Source organism: Tetrao urogallus (genome assembly GCF_951394365.1).
Source record: "Tetrao urogallus genome assembly, chromosome: 3".
Lineage (NCBI taxonomy): Eukaryota > Metazoa > Chordata > Aves > Galliformes > Phasianidae > Tetrao > Tetrao urogallus.
The window spans coordinates 17644339-17662931 of record NC_136815.1 but is presented as its reverse complement, the minus strand read 5'-3'; the positions used below and the strand labels follow the sequence as shown (position 1 = coordinate 17662931).

Sequence of the window (18593 nt, the reverse complement as noted above, 5' to 3'; positions counted from 1 at the left end):
ATAAATAAAAAAGAACCAATTGTTTGGTGAAAAAAATATTGAACTTATCTTTAGATCATGTAATGGATGCATGCCACAGATACCATTCTGTCTGTTAAAATGATTTTTCATGTGTATTTCCTGTGAAGCAGATTTGCAAAATGAATTTCAAGTTTCTAAATAAATGTAAATGACTATGCGTTCAAAATTTTGCACCATGACTATTTTTTGAGTTATTCTATAGATTTCATATTTGGCAAAACAGTGATGGGGTCTGGACACTAAATCTATGATTATTTTCTTGCTTAGCTACCTACAGGTTTCATCTGTGTCCTCCATCGTCTTCTGGGCCACCTAAGGTTCACTGTGATGCTAAGAACAAGGAAACTAAGCAGATGGATCAGAAAAAAATTCCAGATAAGACTGATTCCCTGTTTTATCTAAACTACTCAAGTGCAACAGAAAGAAAAAGTTACTCATGGCAAAGGCATCACTGAAAATCCCCATTCTGTTTGCAACAAATTTCATCAACTTCTTTCCTCTGAGGAATGTTACATCTAAATTTTCTCTGTATAACTGATATTTCCCTGTCTACTTGTCTCCTGTTTATTCCACTGAAAATACATCTATACCGTCTTCCATTTTTTACAAGATTTCCTAATCTCTTTCTCATGCTGGTTCCAAACAAAGATTGTTCTCCTTAATTACAAATTATCACCTTAAAACAGCAATTCACTCAAAAAAGTTGGGATGTTCTCTATCCATTCACAGTTCTCACTTATGCTTTCAGCAATCCCAAAATCATGCCAACCTAAGTGGTACTCACTCATCATCTAATCATGTTTCTTCATGAGTAAGAACAAAGACAGTAAGTCATTGTAGGAATTGGAAGATTTTCTAAATAGTGGATTGACAAAATACTGTAATACAGTGTCATAGAGAGCCTATTAAACATTTCTAAGGATTCTGAGGTACAAACAATTTGGCTAATTTAAAACGTTATTTCCCCCATTCTTCATCCCATGCCTCACTTCGAAGAGCTATTTCTACATTGTGAGTGGCAAAAACAGATGTGCACGAAGCTTGAAATTTTTGCTGTTCATAATCCAACTTCAGTATATCTGCTGTCATTAACTAATATGTAGGATTATGAAGTATGGAGCCTGGAATCCTAAGACATGATTACTTTTCTGGGTTGATTCTGGAGGGTATGAGGACACAGCACAAAACATAACCATATGGCTCACAAAAGCAGCAACGTTGACAAGAGTGCACTAGTCTATACAGGAAAATAGTAGAGGCTAGGTGAATTCTGGGTGACTCTTCTAATGAAATTTTTATATTTCTGTGATACGTCTTTTGACTTTCTAAAAAACACTGCACTAAACGCGGGCTTGTAAGATCTGACTCTTTTTACTGTATGGAGATTTTACTTGACATAGTGCAAGACTTGCAAAAAGTTGGTCAAAGAGTATTTTCATTGAATTTAAACACAGCTTTGTGTTCAATCTTCTCATGTAAATAAGAAATCTAAGGATATTACAAAGGAAATTAATCACTTCAAAACTTCCAGGCTATCGAAACCTTCAAGGGAGATGCAACACTGTTTTTCCTGTTTCCGTTACTTATCATTATACATTTATTATTTCACTACACAAATTTTCATCTCTACTTTCTTCATTGCAGTCATCATCTGGGATAAATACATTTGATTCTACATTCCCAGAAACCTTTTTGGAGCTGCCTCATTTTGAAAGAGAAACAAGAATATTTTTAACATACATATGTTCAGCATTACTCTTTTTAATCACAGATTCTTTAAGCTAATAAAAAGTAGTAAAGAGAATACAAACAACCTAGAGAAAAAACAGAACTCTTGTGAAATCACCAATTGGGAGTTATCCAGAGTGAATCAAGCTCTGCATAATGTTGGGGTTGGATTTTGGAAAAATAGCATGAAAATGAGTTTCCGTATTTTCATAGAAGCATCTTATCACTTTGTGGTATTTGCAGCTTTTAACTTACTCTACTCAATTGCTAGACCTGGATCTTTTATAATTTTTTCCTGTCTTCCAAATGTACAAGGTACTACCATAGCATAAATGCTCAATTTCTTGAGCTTTCCCTTTCATTTCAATATCCTTCCTCTATTTATCTACTATCCAGATCACCTCAGAAGTTTTTTTCTTTATTGTCCAACACTTCTTAGTTAACTTGCGTTTCTTGAAACCAACGTAAAGTATGGATAACCTACAATCCCTTAGTTGTCCAAACAACGCTGAAGAAGAATTTACTGCTGGCCACAAGCAGAAAATTCTAATGGCTACCAAAATTAAAGAATATCTAATTCGTATGGTGAGATGACTTCAAACAAACAGTAAGTGAAGTTCTGAAAAAGGTATGCTGCTCTGTGCTTGAGGTATTGAAAGCAAATATGGCAAATGCCTGACAGCTGACAACTGTGAACAAAAGGAAAAGCAGAAGTTTGAGAACAGTGCTTTTCAACTTCAGAGGGCTCATTTAAATAGCAGTTCCTTAGATAAAGGACAAACAGCATTCTCTGAGGAGCGGCCAGCTGCCTAGGGCTCAATAATCAGGCTTTTATTTGGTCTGCCTTCTGGAGTTGCTTCTATCGCAGATAGTGATGCTGGCAAGCAAAATAAAGAGTTGCCGTGTCACAGGATGCATTTTTATAATAATTTCTAGAAAAGTCCATCATAAACTTTGTTCACAAAATGTTTGCTAGACGTATGTGTGTCTGCGCAAGGCACCAATACATTTGTCAAGTGTTAAAAAAACAATTTAGATTGTCACATGGCTTACAATTCATTAGTTCTGGAACTTCCTTATTTTCTTTAAATATTCAGATATGTTTGAGTAAAAGTAACTGAGTAATTCATCTGAAACAGCAAGGTCCAACAGAGATGATAGAGCTTTTTTAGCTCCCTGTTTATTCCAGAATAATGTTAATGAAACCAATTCTCCATTTCCCAGACAGATTGTATTGAGCAAATTCTGGTGTTCAATTGAAATATGAAGGACGGCAAGAACCAGAAATGCAGTCAGTGTTCTCAGTTGAAATTCCTACAGGTGTTTGTGGAAATGTGACTTGAACATGAGTAGCAAAATTCAGTCATGTTACCCAATCTTACACTTTTTAAGGCCTGCACACCCTTTCTGATTTAATATCTACAGTTTTGAAACATTTTGTTTTTCATATTCACTAGAAATATTTTAATAGATCATCTTCTACAGCTCAGGAAGTACATTTTATATAGCCAAAAAAATCACCTTTTCTTCTAATGAAGCGATTTTCCTTTCCAAAATACTTCCCTGGTGCCATACACATCTGTAGATCTAGATTCATTCAGGATGATTTTTCTAGGGTTCCTCTACTGTACATCAAAATGTTAAACTTAATCTATTTAAGAAATCTCCAGGTGTCAGTTTCATCACCCAAGCACTTTAAGGGCCCTTTGTTTGAGACAAAGTTTAATACAGCCAACAAAAGACATGTGAAGAAAGGTTAATACATCTTGGGCTAGGGCTTTTTCTTTGGCTTTGATAATAAATGGTACGCTACCACTTGTATCTGTAAGGCTAGATTTCCTTTCTTCCCCCCAAAATATTGTCTTGTTTGTGGCACAGACTGCCAAGTCCCTGCTCTGTGGAATCCGCCATATGGAAATAATACTATTTTGATCAGGCTAAATCTGTTCAAAGAAAGGGACAATTAAATATATGCAGGTTCTTTCTTAAACTCATGTCTGGTCTTGGTTGTTCACACCTGAAGCAGCTTTGGGTCACAGCACCCGGCAGAGTTCCCAGGCTGACAGAGGGTCAAATAGCACTGCCCTACCCCAAAAATCCTTGCCTTTCCCCTGCTTTGGGCACTTCATATGGTTTTAAGACAGGCAGAAATCCCCAAAGTGTTTCCAGGTTTGCCTGCTATATTACCAAAAAGACAGTCTAGAATTTTAAAACAAGACAAGAAATTTTCTCACTATTTTTCCAGGAATTATCTACGTGTATCCTTAAAATCCTTACTACAAGCTTTAACAGAAGTTAAATTTGCAACATTCTTCCTATTCCTCAATGGTCTGCATTGTTGCTGTTCAGTGCAGAATAAATGCAAGCAAAAATGACAGTAATTCTGTCAGCAAATTCTGTCATTTTAATTCACATCCTGAGTAATATTCCTGGCACCTTTAATTTTCATCATATTTTTTAAATGTATGTGTAACTGTACATTGATTTTTTTCCTCATTTGACAAGTATTTCTCCTATCTTTTCTCCTGCTTGAACATCTTCAAATGCGTAAGTTCCACATAATACACATTTACACTTTTGGTTTTAGATTTTGCAGAAGTTCTTCTATCCTTTGTTTTAAGAGATTTTCTTTATTCATTTCACTCTTTGCCTTAGAGTGACTCAGAGTGAGTGTTCCACCTCCACCTTTGTGAATCAATGTTTTATCTACACACAGTAATATACAGCATTCTGATTTTATTCTTCATTTACTCTAAATTTTAGTTTGGAAATATCGATATTCTAACAGTACTTTTGAGTAACTTTTCCTATCTCCATTGCTTCACTCTTAATATTTCCAAGACAAAAATTTTCAATTTGTAATGTAATCCATGTTTGTTTTTTTTTCCTATTCAATCAGTTTTGAGTTGTGATGCTCTTAGGTATGCAAAAAATTATGCAATTTTAAGCACTTCTTACAAATTGGGCAATTGTTTGTTCACTCTTTATTTCTCAAATGTATTAGTTTTTTTTCTAAACTTTCAATGAGAAATTAAATTGCTATGGCATTTTTTAGCATCCTTTTGACATGAAAATCAAAATCATATTATTATCCTTTCTCATATTTAACAGGGAAACAATGAACAATGTTTATCACTCAGCAGAGGAAAAAGAATTTCAAGAGATTCTTACCTGTAATTTTGCTTTTCATTTCCTATGTGAAACCTGTCATACAGTGAATAAGCCCGGTTTCCTTCCCAGTCCATTAGTTCAATTCTTAGAGAATATTGCCTCTGACTTGTAATTGCAAAGATGAATTCATTCCCCAGCCAATGTTCACCTGATGGGCTACCAAAACCCTGGAAAAAAGTTGACAGAAAAATTAGATTTAATTATCATAATTTATAGAATATTTATACAATAATAAAATCATCATCACTTTTTACCTATACATCTTAATTACTGGTCATGGAGTTTCTGTGTCCTAGTCTTTAAAATTAGTCTGTCAATACTTAGCAGGAATGAAAATTGTGAAATTCAACTGATATTTTTGAGGGCAGTGGATATTATCAATTGAAAAATCACTTCCCAATTGCAAGACATTAATAGTAGGATGCTAAATTTCTATGAGGATTGCTCCAAAAGTAATACCTCCTATTTTACTGGCAGGTAATATAAGGCGGATGCTGGTGGTATGGCAGTAGAGGGTGATCCTTCCCACCAGTATCTCATTATTTTTTGTCACTGTGTAATAGATGTCAGCTGAGGGACAGTTTGACAAATAGGCATCTGACACAGGAATGCAGATGAAGCAAAAGTGTGAAACTGAATTCCTCCATGAGGAAAAAATTACACCCACTGACATTCACTGATACTTGCTGAAAGTTTCTGTAAACCAAACAGTGGATGTGATCACAGTGAGGCGGTGGATGGTGTGTTTCAGCAGTGGAACAGCAACAGTGGATCACTTCCACTAGTGCTAGTTTTTAGAAGCATGGCATGCATCATGTTCATCGCTGGCAAAAATGCGCAGCTAATAATGGAGACCATGTTGAAAAACTGTTTTGTAACTGAGAGTTTGCACAATGAAACAGTTTTATTTTTCTTTTTGTATCTTTCATATTTTCCATGGTAATAAATAAGAGGCTTTACTTTCAGAAAAACATATGTATATTCATCAGTGGCAATATTGAACGTAAAGAATTACTGTGATACATTTCATATGATTCTATACCTCATTATCATTAAGACAATTAAACCAAATGAAAATTCTATTGTACATTATGATTTTTAAAAAATTATTTATTTATTTACATTCATTTAGATTACACACTGAACTGAAATTAGCTGTAGAGGACATTCTGACAATCTCTCTGCTGTGACTGTGCGCTATAACTGGTGTCAGACCTTCGGTTTAAAATCGTCTTCTGCATATAGCATATGTAGGACAAGACCCAGCCCATGAGTGATCCCCAGTTAAACTATTTGTTTTCCCCACTCTTGATCTACACAAGAGTCATATTGCCTAAGATTTTGTCTACTATAAATTTCATTTTTTCTTACCAGGCTGAGGTGGCATAAGATATCTATGTGCGTTATGTTACTTTGAAATCTTTAATTTAAGGGGATCAAATATTTTTATAGATTAGCCAAAGCACAGCAGAGGATAATGTAGTTAAAGGTACCTAACTCTCCTTACATTTCATATATTCAGATGACCTCATTTCCAAGCTATACAATTCTCTAACATGAAAAGATGAAAGAGAAAACAATGTTCAAACTGCACTCCTAATCACATATATTTTTTGTGCATCCTCCAGGTTTTAAACTTATTTATGTTTAATTAATATTTTACCATAATTAAAAGCCTTATTTAGCACAAAAAAAAAATACTATATATTAAATTTATTCTTCTTTGCAAACTGTTATTTTATATCTGAGAACTACTGGCTTCAAACAGTAGATATTATTTAAAATTGTAATCCATTTTTGTGAAGAACTATTTCAAGGTTACTAGTTCATGCTTTTTCATATTTCTAGTGTTAGTAAAAGTGGAAGCTGGAAAAGTGCTGATTTGCTTATACTGATATGCCAGGAATGTTTTTAGAAGCCCCTTGTGAAAATTTCCTGATTAAATTACATGAATGACAAAATGATATTCTTGCTTTGATACAAATTCACCTTCTGGTACTAAATTGTGTCTGCCAGAAATATGAAAGAAATGACAGAAGTTAACAATAAAATATCTCTAGACTAGACTGCAATGAATGTCAAATATTTTCCTTTACTGTTCACTATGGTAAGTTACTTTCTCTCTGCAGTGCCCATGATAGTATTAACAGATGATATTCTGTATGGCTACCCTTTAGCTCAGAGGGCATGAAGTGATACTCATGTATCCCACAGAGTGTTTAGTCTGCAAGAACTGAGATTCAGCCTATGGTGAGTCTCAGAGAGGACTTAGACTTCAGTACAGAAGCATACTGTTACTCCACACTTCTTTTCCTGCACATTATTTCACTATATCTTCCTTCTAAAGGGATGATTTTCCATTTTAGTCCCTGTGAATCCTGTTTGTTGTGAATCCTATTCTGTTGATATCTTGCTTTGAACAGAACAATCTGTCAGTTTGAGCTCTGCTCCTCACGCTTTCCCATGATGATGGTTCTGTGTTTCTCACCTACTGCTTTGATTCTGTTTGCATGCATATTTTAATTTGTACATACTTTCTAAAATGTAATGGCCTATTCCTTATCTACATAAACCGTGCCTGAAGCTGAGTGGTTTCCTACGTTTCATATCTGTTCTTTTGATCCTTTCCATCACCTCACCTTATCTCTCTGCCCTATGGCTCTCATACATAGCCACTCCTGCTGCAGCAATGTTGGCAGTGACCTATTGGAGCAACCTCAGCCAGTCTCTGACATTCTCTTTTGCCCATGGTTATTGCTGCTTGTCTGAAAGGAAGGGAAAACATACTCTGCAGGGCTACTCAGCAGGTAGTTTTTCTCCCTAAAATCCAGATGTGATAAGTTCTTTTATCACTGGAGCTTAGGTGTCTATATACCAGTCAAAATATGTGACATTGATATCTGTGTAGCTTCTTATTCTAGAAAATATATATTATTATTTTTAACAGCCTTCTTCCTTTAAAAGAAGATTTTTGTCAAATTCTTTCTCCCATTTTCTCACTACTGGCAAGCAGTAGGGGCTCTCCTTTGAACTGTGGCTCTACTGAATTATATTTGTCTTATCTTATTTAAATTACAGCTTATTCAGGATATAGTACATGTGGCTTTTTAACATTGTGTTCCCATATGTGTTCTATATGAACTCCAGACACCATACATAATTATTCTGAAAATAATAATTTTTCTTCTTCGCATTTGCACTTCCTTCTCCCTTTTCACATGTTATTACGCTAAGATGAAAATCTGTTGCTAAGTGGTTTGCTCTCCTGACCACAGGAAATGAAGTTGAAGCAAAAGGAACAGAAGGAATATAAAAATGAAAAAAAAAAAATGTTATGGGGAAAGTCTCTGCATTAGCAACATTCAAAAGAGCTACTTTATTGAAAATCAGATTAGAAATGTGTAGGCTAAAAATGATTTGTGTTTCATATGTGTACTGCTGAATTTCTCAACTAATTTTTTTTTTTAATTGGTGATCAGCATTCTCAAAACCAATTTCCATTTACAATTAAAAGCTTTTTTGTTACTATATACTCAAATAAATCTCTTGACATGCCCTAATTAGAAAAAAATACGTATTTTTTTATTATCTTCTCTATCGTGAGACACTCCTTTTAAATTAGACTGCTTCTATGAAATAAAAACAAAGTAGTAAGCAGAATACAAAAAATACCTCTGAAGAAATGAATACTCCTTAGGATGGGTACTGTACTTTATTAAGCACTTATTATGATCGGAAGCCAAACAAATAAACAGGTAATCAGAGCTTTATTAGATCTAAATCAGACACTAGTCTGATTTTGTGTGAATTAACTTTTAGTTTGCATTCCTACCCTGATGCTGGTAGAGAAAATGATAGCAAAGAAAGATCATACAAGGCTGTTTTGATTATACCTCAGTGCCTTCAAGCACAGTTCTGAATTTTATCTTCAAATGCAAAATATTTTTTTCTTCAGCCAGAAGACTTATGGAAACAAGCTTGTGCACTTGTGATGCACACCTGTATGCTATTTTTATGAATTGCCTGGAACAGTTTTGAGAATGGGATCTACATCTCACAAACATGAAGTTCAACAAAGTTTCAGGAGAACTGCTGCATGGAGTGGGCAGGCCCAGGGAGATGCAGCAGCTTTCCAGCTGCCTATCAGCAGGAGCAAACCAGCCAGCCAAAAGCAGATATTCAACATATATTGCCTCTGAGGTATCCTTAGACATCTGGGAGAGATTTGATGGAGATTACAAGGGAACTCAAACTATCACCACAGCAAATCTTAGAAAATACTTGGTAGAAATTCAGGGAGATTTTTAGTAATGAGAAGGGACTTCAATAAGAGACAAAATTCTGCAACAACAAACCTCATTAGGATTGCTGTTTGCAAGTCGATTCAGTAATGAAAGTCAAGCATTTTAGTCAACAGGAAAGTTATACACATTCTGCTGTTTAACTTTGTGCCAAGTGATAAGATGCTTTCAGCCTTGCCTATAAACCATGTTTATCAACTTACATGGGAAAAAGTTGTTTATTTCAGACCCCAAACTGTTATTAAATGTATTTGTTTTCCTTCACCTATTGGCTCTGTCAACATTCTTGGTTTTTTGTATTCAGATGACTGTAACAAATGCTTCATGTTAAAAGTTTGCACTTAAAAACTGGTAAACTGGGCACTTCAATTTCCCAAAAAAGTGGTTATCGTAACAGGAAAAATTCAGAAATTTCCAGAAGTTTTCAGAACTCTCCTACATTTTCCTCACGAGCACTCTTTAGAAATTGAGAAAATGCTTGCATTCCCTAATATATTTTCTCAACTGCTCAGCATTAGTCACAGGCAGGATATACAAATCTTTGCACTGACAGCGTAAATTATTTTCATGTTTCATTTTATTTTTCACAAACTGGAAATACATTTTTGCAGCTATTGAAAACTGCATTATGATTGTATTTTGGCCAAGTTTCACCTGAAGTTACGAAAAAAAGATGTTTAATCACAATTAGTGAGTAGTTTTGTTATCAAGGAATAATCTTGTGGTGTTTTGCACTACATTTAGAATGGGTCTTGAAGACATGATAACACAACTTACTTTCAGAGCAATATGTATATGTACTAGGATGAAGCATATATGTACCAGGATGAAGCAACGAGTTTTCTGGTTCTTTATGCCTCCAGCTATATCATAGAATTGTGTATGTTTTGACACAGTGTCCAACTGTTTTATATATAGTTTATAAAAGAAAAAAAAAGAATGTGCTGTCCTTTTATATGCATTAACACATAGAATCAAAGACAATAAAAGCATATTTTATAATTACTCTAGATGATTTCCAGGTTCTACTTCACCTCATTTAAAATGGCATAATGATTAACAAAGACAAAAAGCAGTCATGAACACAAAGAAATTTAATTCAATATTAAATTGAAAAATGATCTGAAGAATTTAAGAAGTTGATACTTATTCAAAAATAATAAGTAGGGTGCAAAAGACTTTTATTAGGTTTGGCAAATGCTGTGGGGGTATTCTGCTTAAATCATGTTACTCCAAGTTTATTAAAAAATTATCTCTCTTACTATATTTATTTTGTCTGATAATGCTCATAGGAAGCTTTGACTTTTTATAGACAAAATAAAATTGAAACCAGACACAGTCAATATATTCTATGGGTTCATCTCCTGTCAGACAATTCACTGAAAAAGGCAGATAATAATTCAGTGTTTTACAACAGCAGTGTCTTCCCAGAAGCCATAAAGAATATTCAGCTCATTTTGCCTTAGCTTAGGAAGTGGCATGGATTTTGTTTAAGAAGATAATTTCTTAAAAGTTCAGAATAATTTTTCATTTTCATCACATCGGATTACTCACTGTATATTTATTTTAAAATAAACATATGGCCTATAGAAACAGGTTAAACTTTTCTGAAATAACCAATGTGTTAAATAATGCTAACTTAAAAATACATTAAAATAATAATAAATATTCATAGTTATTTTTATTAAATACAAACAAATACTTTGTGCAATGTTTCAAAAATATGTTTGGGTGGAACGCAAAGGCACCTTCTCCAAAGTTTAAATGAAAAGTTACTTTCAAGCTAAATACAGAACTAAGTGTCTGTACAATTATTCCCCACTTGAATTATTTACCGCAATCTTGTCCAAGTTCTGCAGCCATTCTTGTTCCTTCTAATCCAAATGTATCAGTAGACACAGAAATTATTGTCTTTGTCCTTCCTTAACATACAGAACAGATTTCCTCATGAGGAAAAATCCCAAAAAGCAGATCCCAGTTTTGAAGTACAAACTTCACTTAAATGGTACCTCTGGACTGGCAGTGAGTCCCATACAGCGCACTTTCCTCCAGTTATCTACATGCAATAGGCACTGATTCTTCCTCATGCCTGGATTTCAATCTCACGTCTTGACTCTTCAACTAAAATTAGGTATTTCCTAACAAGGCAGGCTAGTTGGAGAACCCTTTTCCCAAAGTGCCTGCATTCTAGCAAAAATGGATCCTGGGAATATACAGATACTTAATGTGGCTCTTACTATATGTATTCAAAGGAGATGAGGAAAAGAAAGCTTGATTTTGTATTCTAAGACAAACTGGGAGTGGAGGAGAAGTTTATCTTCTGTTATTTTCAAATAAATAAATTGTATAGATTAGAGGTAAATATTTATGTCCTTAAAAAGAAAAAAGTAATTTTGTTTCACTTTGGGAAAAAAGAAAGAATTTTGGAGGTAGGACTGAATTTTCTTCCGCTCTCTCTCTCTCTCTTTCTTTGCTTACAGGTTGCTGTTCTCTCTTTAACTTGGACTTCACTGGGATACTAAAAATTGAATGAAAGTAGAAGATTAACACGAGTCAGATAATTATAACGCTGATTTGAAATGAATTCCTAGGTGAAGGGCTGCTTCAGTGAGTCCCAAATGGAACAGATCAGGCAGACATATATCCATCAAAAGAAAACTGTTCAGTGATGAGAGCATACAACGTTCATTTGGAGGATAGCAGAGCAGGTACCAAAGGATCTCTCTCCCTTATTAAAAAATAAACAAAATCTCTCAAAATATCTGTTGGATTTTGTAAAATATCATGCCCACCTTTTGCTTAGAGAATTTCTTCAATAAGCATTAAAAACTATATTCAATACAGCATAGTTAAAACGCAACTGCTCAATACTATGCTAATTTTTTTCATCAGGAAATATTCCAAAAAATGAAGAAGCTTTCTTGTGTGATAGCATCTCCATTGCCTAATCTGGTGATCCAAAGCTCTCTGAAGCAAAAATGACTTCATTCTTGCTCCCTTAGATCCTATGGTAGAAATGTACACAGCCTTGGTCAGAACTAAACAGTTTCAAGAGCTAGCCTCTACTGGACAAGCTAAACCTCAGAAGAAGAGGAGAACATGCTGGCTCATTTTGTAATAGTGATGAAAATGTCAATTATTATTACAATTAACTGAGTAGCATTTTCAGTCAGAAGCAATTTTTTAATAAAGTACGGTGACAGGAAGTTCTTTATCAGAGATGAGTGAGTCTCTGTGAAAGCCGTTACTCATAGGATATCTTAATACTCATTCCTGTCACTAAAAATCATTTCCTTATATCCAAATTACTTGGTAAATGTTTGAAAGAAACAAACTACTTCTATGTTATATATTCCACTCACTTGAAGTAAAAATTTTTTTTCAGATGAAGACAATTTATAACTCACGTCTTTGAAATGTACTATTTGTAAGAAATGTATTTGTGCCTATATGTTATAAAATTATTTGTGTCTTAATCGTGTCTTTTTTATCCCCTTTCATTCCCCTCTCATGAGCTTATCCATGTAACAAATACCACTTGACTTGTCTTGTTTTTTTTTTTCAGTGAAGAAGCAGCATGCTTTCTGTCTTTTCTGAGGATGTGTATTCCCTATTTTTTTTCTTTCCTCCAGGTCCACTCTTGTTCTGAAGAAGTGAAGCCTCAGGGGAGATGTTATAGCTCTCTACATCTACCTGAAAGGAAGCTGTGGCGAGGTGAATGTTGGTATTCTCTCCCAGGTAACTAGTAAGCTAGGTACGAGTAAGGTAGTGGACTCAAGCTGTGCAAAGGGAAGTTCAGGTTGCATATTACAACAAATTTTTTGCTCTGAATGAATCGTCAACATTGGAACAGACTGACAGGGAAGTGGGGGAGTCACTGTCTCTGGAGATGTTGAAGAAACATGGCGGTGTGGCACTGAGGGACATGGGCTAGTGGGCACAGTGATGGTTGACTGACAGCTGGAATTGATTATTTTAGTAGTCTTTTCCATCTTTAATGTTTCTATTATGATTCTGTGAGTCTCAAAACCTTCATTTTTCAGGAAGGATCATGCTTGCACTGCAATGTAATTTGTATAGTTCTTCATATTACTGTCAGGGAAAAAATTGAATCTGCTTCCTGCAGAAGTTATAAGATACGCTTCCAACTAGACTCATAGATAGACAGATACAAGATAAATAGAAAGATGCATAGATTAGACAGACAGTCTAATTGGAACCAGCAGTTCTTCTCTTCAGATGTGTTTTATTAAGCCAAAGAAGTAAGGAGAACCTGATCTGAAGACTGCTCAGAACAGAAGTCAGATGAAAACTTCACTCAGATGAAAAATTGCTCAGGTAAGCTATTATTTATTTATTTATTTATTTATTTATTTATTTATTTATTTATTTATTTATTTATTTATCTATTTATTTAATATACATTCTCTTTCCAGAAGTTAAAACTCTAATTCCCACTTCAAACAAAGAAAAGTGAAAAGCATCAGAAACCTGCTTTAGGGTGATCCTATCTGCTATTGTTAAAGGAATCATCTGATACTAATCTTTAAATATTTCTGGTAAGATACAAATAGTAACGTGAAAAATCCATTGCAAGACATGAAAGAGAAGAAACAGTAAATACTAATAAGAAAAGGACAGGAGACTGAATTCAAAGGACTTCCTCAGAATTTCTTCAAATTTATGTACCTGAATATATAAAACTGATATGATCTATAAGAGTTTGTATTCAAAAATGAGTTATTAAGAACAAATGCACAAATTACACTGCATAGCATATGACTGATGTAAAGAAAAAGGACTGATAAGAACTTATACCAATAAGAAATAAGATAACAGTATAAATCTGAACAAGACTTATTCATTAGCTACTGTTTTAGATACCAAATAAAATTTAACTTTGTTTTCCAGAATGGGGATTGGATATGAGTGAAAATGGAGCTAAAAGAATGAGGAGAAGGAGTTTGTAGCACTGTTATCACTAACTTTGTGGTGATTAAAGTGTGGATTGAGTTGTGCATTTCCTACTTATGAAATATTTATGGCTGCTTTATCTCTCTATTGATATGTTTCATGTGTTTATGTCTGCAGAATACACTGAACAGGAACTGAATTCCATGAATCCGTGAGGCACCAGTGTGAAACTGAGTCAAAGACAGTGATTACCTCAAGGTTTTTCAGCAGGATTAATCAGTGATAACTGGGTAACTTCTGTAACCAGCAGTGTTGTCAATCACCTTTGCAGAGAATATCCCATGTCTATCCTTTCAGAGCTACTTGTCATAAGGATCTCAAGGTAGGGTTAGAGAAAATATGCAAAGGTTTCATAAAACTAGTAGAACCAGAAATCTGTGAAGGTGCTAAAAGTACTACAGGTTGGTGACCTGAGATTCTTAGCCCAACATCAAAGCTGGCATTAAGTATTTGCTTGTAACAAATTTTTCCAGTGTTTTTGAGGTTCTTTTCCCATACGAACTAAATGCACTGAAGGTAAAAAAATCTACAGAGATTCATTACTGCTGTTACATCATCATGATTATGCTTATTTCTGTTAGATTAGTGAGATAAAAGCACAAGAAGAATCTTAGAAAATCTAGAAAACACATCTGAGCATATTTTAAGAACTGCTGCATCTCCTACCACAATACCTGGTTTTCATTGGAAGAAAAAATAAGTAGATGTGTTAGAAAGGAGCTGTGAAGTGACCTAATAAACTCTGCACACCCTCACTGAAAAAAAAATTAAAAAAATGAGGCAATTAAGTCAGTAGTGCTCTTATGTTGAAGCTCAAACTCCTTCACATTAGAGTAATATCCGATTTCTTTTACCATCTTCAATTGTCCAGCATTTGATGGGATAAGATAGCCACAGCTACAGGCCTTCAAAAGTAACTTTGGTGGAAGCAGAGAAAAAGCTATATACCAACTGTATTCATCATTTATAGGATGATATTTATCAGTTAAGTCTGAAATAGACTACAGAAGTGAGCCATCTACTAGAAGATTATATTTTCATAAAGAAAATGAAAACGAAAACGAAAACGAAAACGAAAACGAAAACGAAAATGAAAATGAAAATGAAAATGAATTCAGATTGCTTGAACTAGTCAAAACCCCCATAATCCAATCCTGAAAGTGTTCATACTGTTGTAATGGAATTAAAAAAAAAAAAAAAAGAAGTTGTCTATGAAAAACCAAATTAGGAAATACTGGAGTAAATGTCTGTAATTCATGTGGTGTGTATAAATTAAGTTAGATTGCGCACACAAATTCTAATTTCTTCATAGGTAAGAATGGTATAATTTTAAAATCTCTGGTTCACCCCCCCAGAATGACATTTTGCATTTTATTTGACTTCATATCAAAACACAGTAGAGCAGTTTTCAAATTTTCTGCTATATTAAAACTCCAGACCGCCTGATTTTCTATTTTTATGTTTTCTAAAAATTGTGTCCAATTTTGAAAAATCATTCAAAAATATCTGTCATTTCAATATTAATTTTATTTCACATATATTAACTAACAGTTTATATCATCTTTTAATCCATTATCAACAAGGTCTGATGTCAAGAACCTAAATGGTTAATTTTTCCCTAAAATTTATATTTTCTAGTTATATAAAAATACTGAAAACAAAGCATCCTTATTTTGGTTAAATAATCCGACATTCCTTTTATTTACTTATTTATTTTAATTTCAATTTCTGCAACAGAACTTTTCTGCATTTAAATTATTACTGACTGGACCTTTATTTTTTTTTAGCATTTTAAATATTCTTTCAATATGGTACCTTTCAAAAACTGTTAGAAAAATGATTTTTCTCTTCCATGCTTGTAATACAGTTCTGAAAACTTCACAGAGAATGTCTCGGAAATGAAATCCAGTTCTCAGGAATTCAAAGAAAGAAACTCCGTGAAGAAGTTTGATCCGGGAATGAGTGAGAAGCTGAGAAATTATTTAGACTGGAGTAAATTATTTTTTTAAGTTGGCAATGGGAAAATAACCAGCTAATGTAATGCTATCTGTAATTTGGTAAGTTATTTATTGTCCTTTAATTCTATTTGAAGTATCAACATTTCCAGTACATTGTCTTAATTGGCAGAGGTCTTGTGTGGCTTGGGATAAACCCCAGTAAAACTCTTCATTCCTGTCTGAGAAGCTCCAAATTCTGAAGGAGTTCCCCTTAGTTGAAGGCATCCATACATTAGGAATATCAGTACATCCTCATTACCCATCAATGTGACAGCAATTCCAAACTTCAGAGAGGCAGACAAGGCAGTAATGTTCTTTACTATATATGCCTGGACATCATCTCATTTTAATCTCAGTAACTGAACTGACAGAAACCCTAATTCATACAAAATAATACTCAGCTGAGGAAAAAAAAGAATATTATGACTTTAAATAGTAATATGCATGAAAAAGGTAGTTCATAAAGGACTATTGGACATCACACCATTGTAAGACCATCTTAAGACAATGGGAAATACTATTTGAAATCTTTTTCCTATGATTCTTTTACCTTACCATTTTGTATTCTTTCCAGCCTTTCTGGAAATCCAGACTCCCATCTTCTCGGTGCTGTATAACTGTCCATCCTCCTCCATTGATTTCCATATTACAAAAGACCTGTGCAGTAACAAAAAAAAGAAGAGATGCTTGCATTGGAATCCTGTCATTTTAGAGGTGGAAAATGTGAATAATGGAATTATGGAAGCCTGTTTCCCTATGGATTCATGCTTTATGCCTTTGATGTCATGCTCAGACCCCATATATATTCAGTGTAATTCTCTCAGTAAAGTCTCATGTTCATTCAGAAAATTACCCATTCAAAATGAATATTTATTTTTTATTCATTTTTCACTCTTCTTACCCTACATTTAAAAATATATAGAGGATACGTTATAGAAAAAATTGAAAACACTACTTATTCACTTTTCTTTGTATGTGGTGATAACATTCATTATTGTATGAAACAATTTTAAGATCCAACTAAGTTTTTCAGTGCTCCTAATTGAAGCAAATGTTCCTGATTTTCATTCCCAAGTACTTGTCCACAGCAGCAGAGTGGCACTGCAGCTATCCTAATTTTCATTCGACTGTGTGCTTTTATAGTTATATTTTGTTTTTTAAGGTGCTAATAGGTGAGAAGGTGGAAAGGGTGCCACCTATCAGTTTTAGCTTTTGGCATTCACATCGACAAGACAGCACTGGAGAGTAACTCAGAACTTTAAGTTGCTTTGCCAAATCAAAGACTAATACCCAATTCAGAAGATCTCTTATTTGATAAAGAACCATATTCCACCCTCAGGCAAAACAATTTAAATCTTTCCTTCTCATAAGCATTGTCACAGTAATCCTGTGCAAGAACTTTTGTTTTAATTTGCTCCAGGCATGACAAGTGAAGACACTGTGTAGGTACAGGAAGGAAACAGAATACTGAACAGTGCAAATATGTGAACTTCATTTAGGTTAACCACAAGAAAACCCACAGATTTTTACAAATATTTTGGCCCTATTCTTTGTTCTGGGAAGATGGTGAGAGTCAAAACATTTATCTACAAGATTTAATTTCTTAATCTGATTTACAGTGAGAATTTCTAAATGATGGATTCACTTTCCTTACAAGTCATGTGAAGCTCCCATGAATCCGTGCCAATTTCTAAAGCATTAAATCCTCAACTGTACTAAGACTACTAATTTTAAAGACACACACATCCAAAAAAAAAAAAAAAAAAAAAAAAAAAGCAAGTCTTTTTATTCTAGAATAGAAAAAAAAGCCTACTAAAGTACTTGAATGTTTTCTATATAATATAGCAGATTAAAGGAGAAAACTGCAGAGTGAAAGAAAGATTTACAGCAGCTGTCATTGTGTGGTCTAGCACTTTCTATTGTGGTAGACACAAACACCTGCCACACTAACAGGGTTGCCAAGCTTCTTATAGATGTTTGCTGTGCACAGTTCTAGCCAACAAATGTCCTGGACTGGCTTCTGGCCCAGGCAGTGTCAGAGCACTCAATCATTAAACAACTTTTAACACGTTCTGATGTTTAATCCTCTACCAAATAAAGAAAAGGATGAAGTTACTTTGAATTTTTACACATCTCTACATTCTGAGTTTATCATCAACAAAAAGAACCTGGTTTAAATTAAAAGGATATCCAAAGTGTTTCACTACTACCTTAAAGGTATGAATAAGTATACCCAAGCTATTAAAAGAATCTTAGAATCATAGAATCGTAGAATGACCCGGGTTGAAAAGGACCACAGTGATCACCTAGTTTCAACCCCCCTGCTATGTGCAGGGTCACCAACCACCAGACCAGGCTGCCCAGAGCCACATCCAGCCTGGCCTTGAATGCCTTCAGGGAT

The 18593-nt window shown here is 34.2% G+C and overlaps 1 protein-coding gene across 1 annotated transcript in view; it reads right to left on the bottom strand.

The window, feature by feature from the left end:
* Positions 1–18593, bottom strand: part of ANGPT1 (angiopoietin 1) — a gene marked incomplete at both ends in the record, with an annotated part of 160010 nt that overhangs the window by 31763 nt on the left and 109654 nt on the right. Inside the window, 2 exons of the mRNA XM_079533382.1 lie at positions 4921–5087; positions 16748–16849. Coding sequence (XP_079389508.1) covers positions 4921–5087; positions 16748–16849 — 269 coding nt within the window. The remainder of the gene's footprint in view (positions 1–4920; positions 5088–16747; positions 16850–18593) is intronic.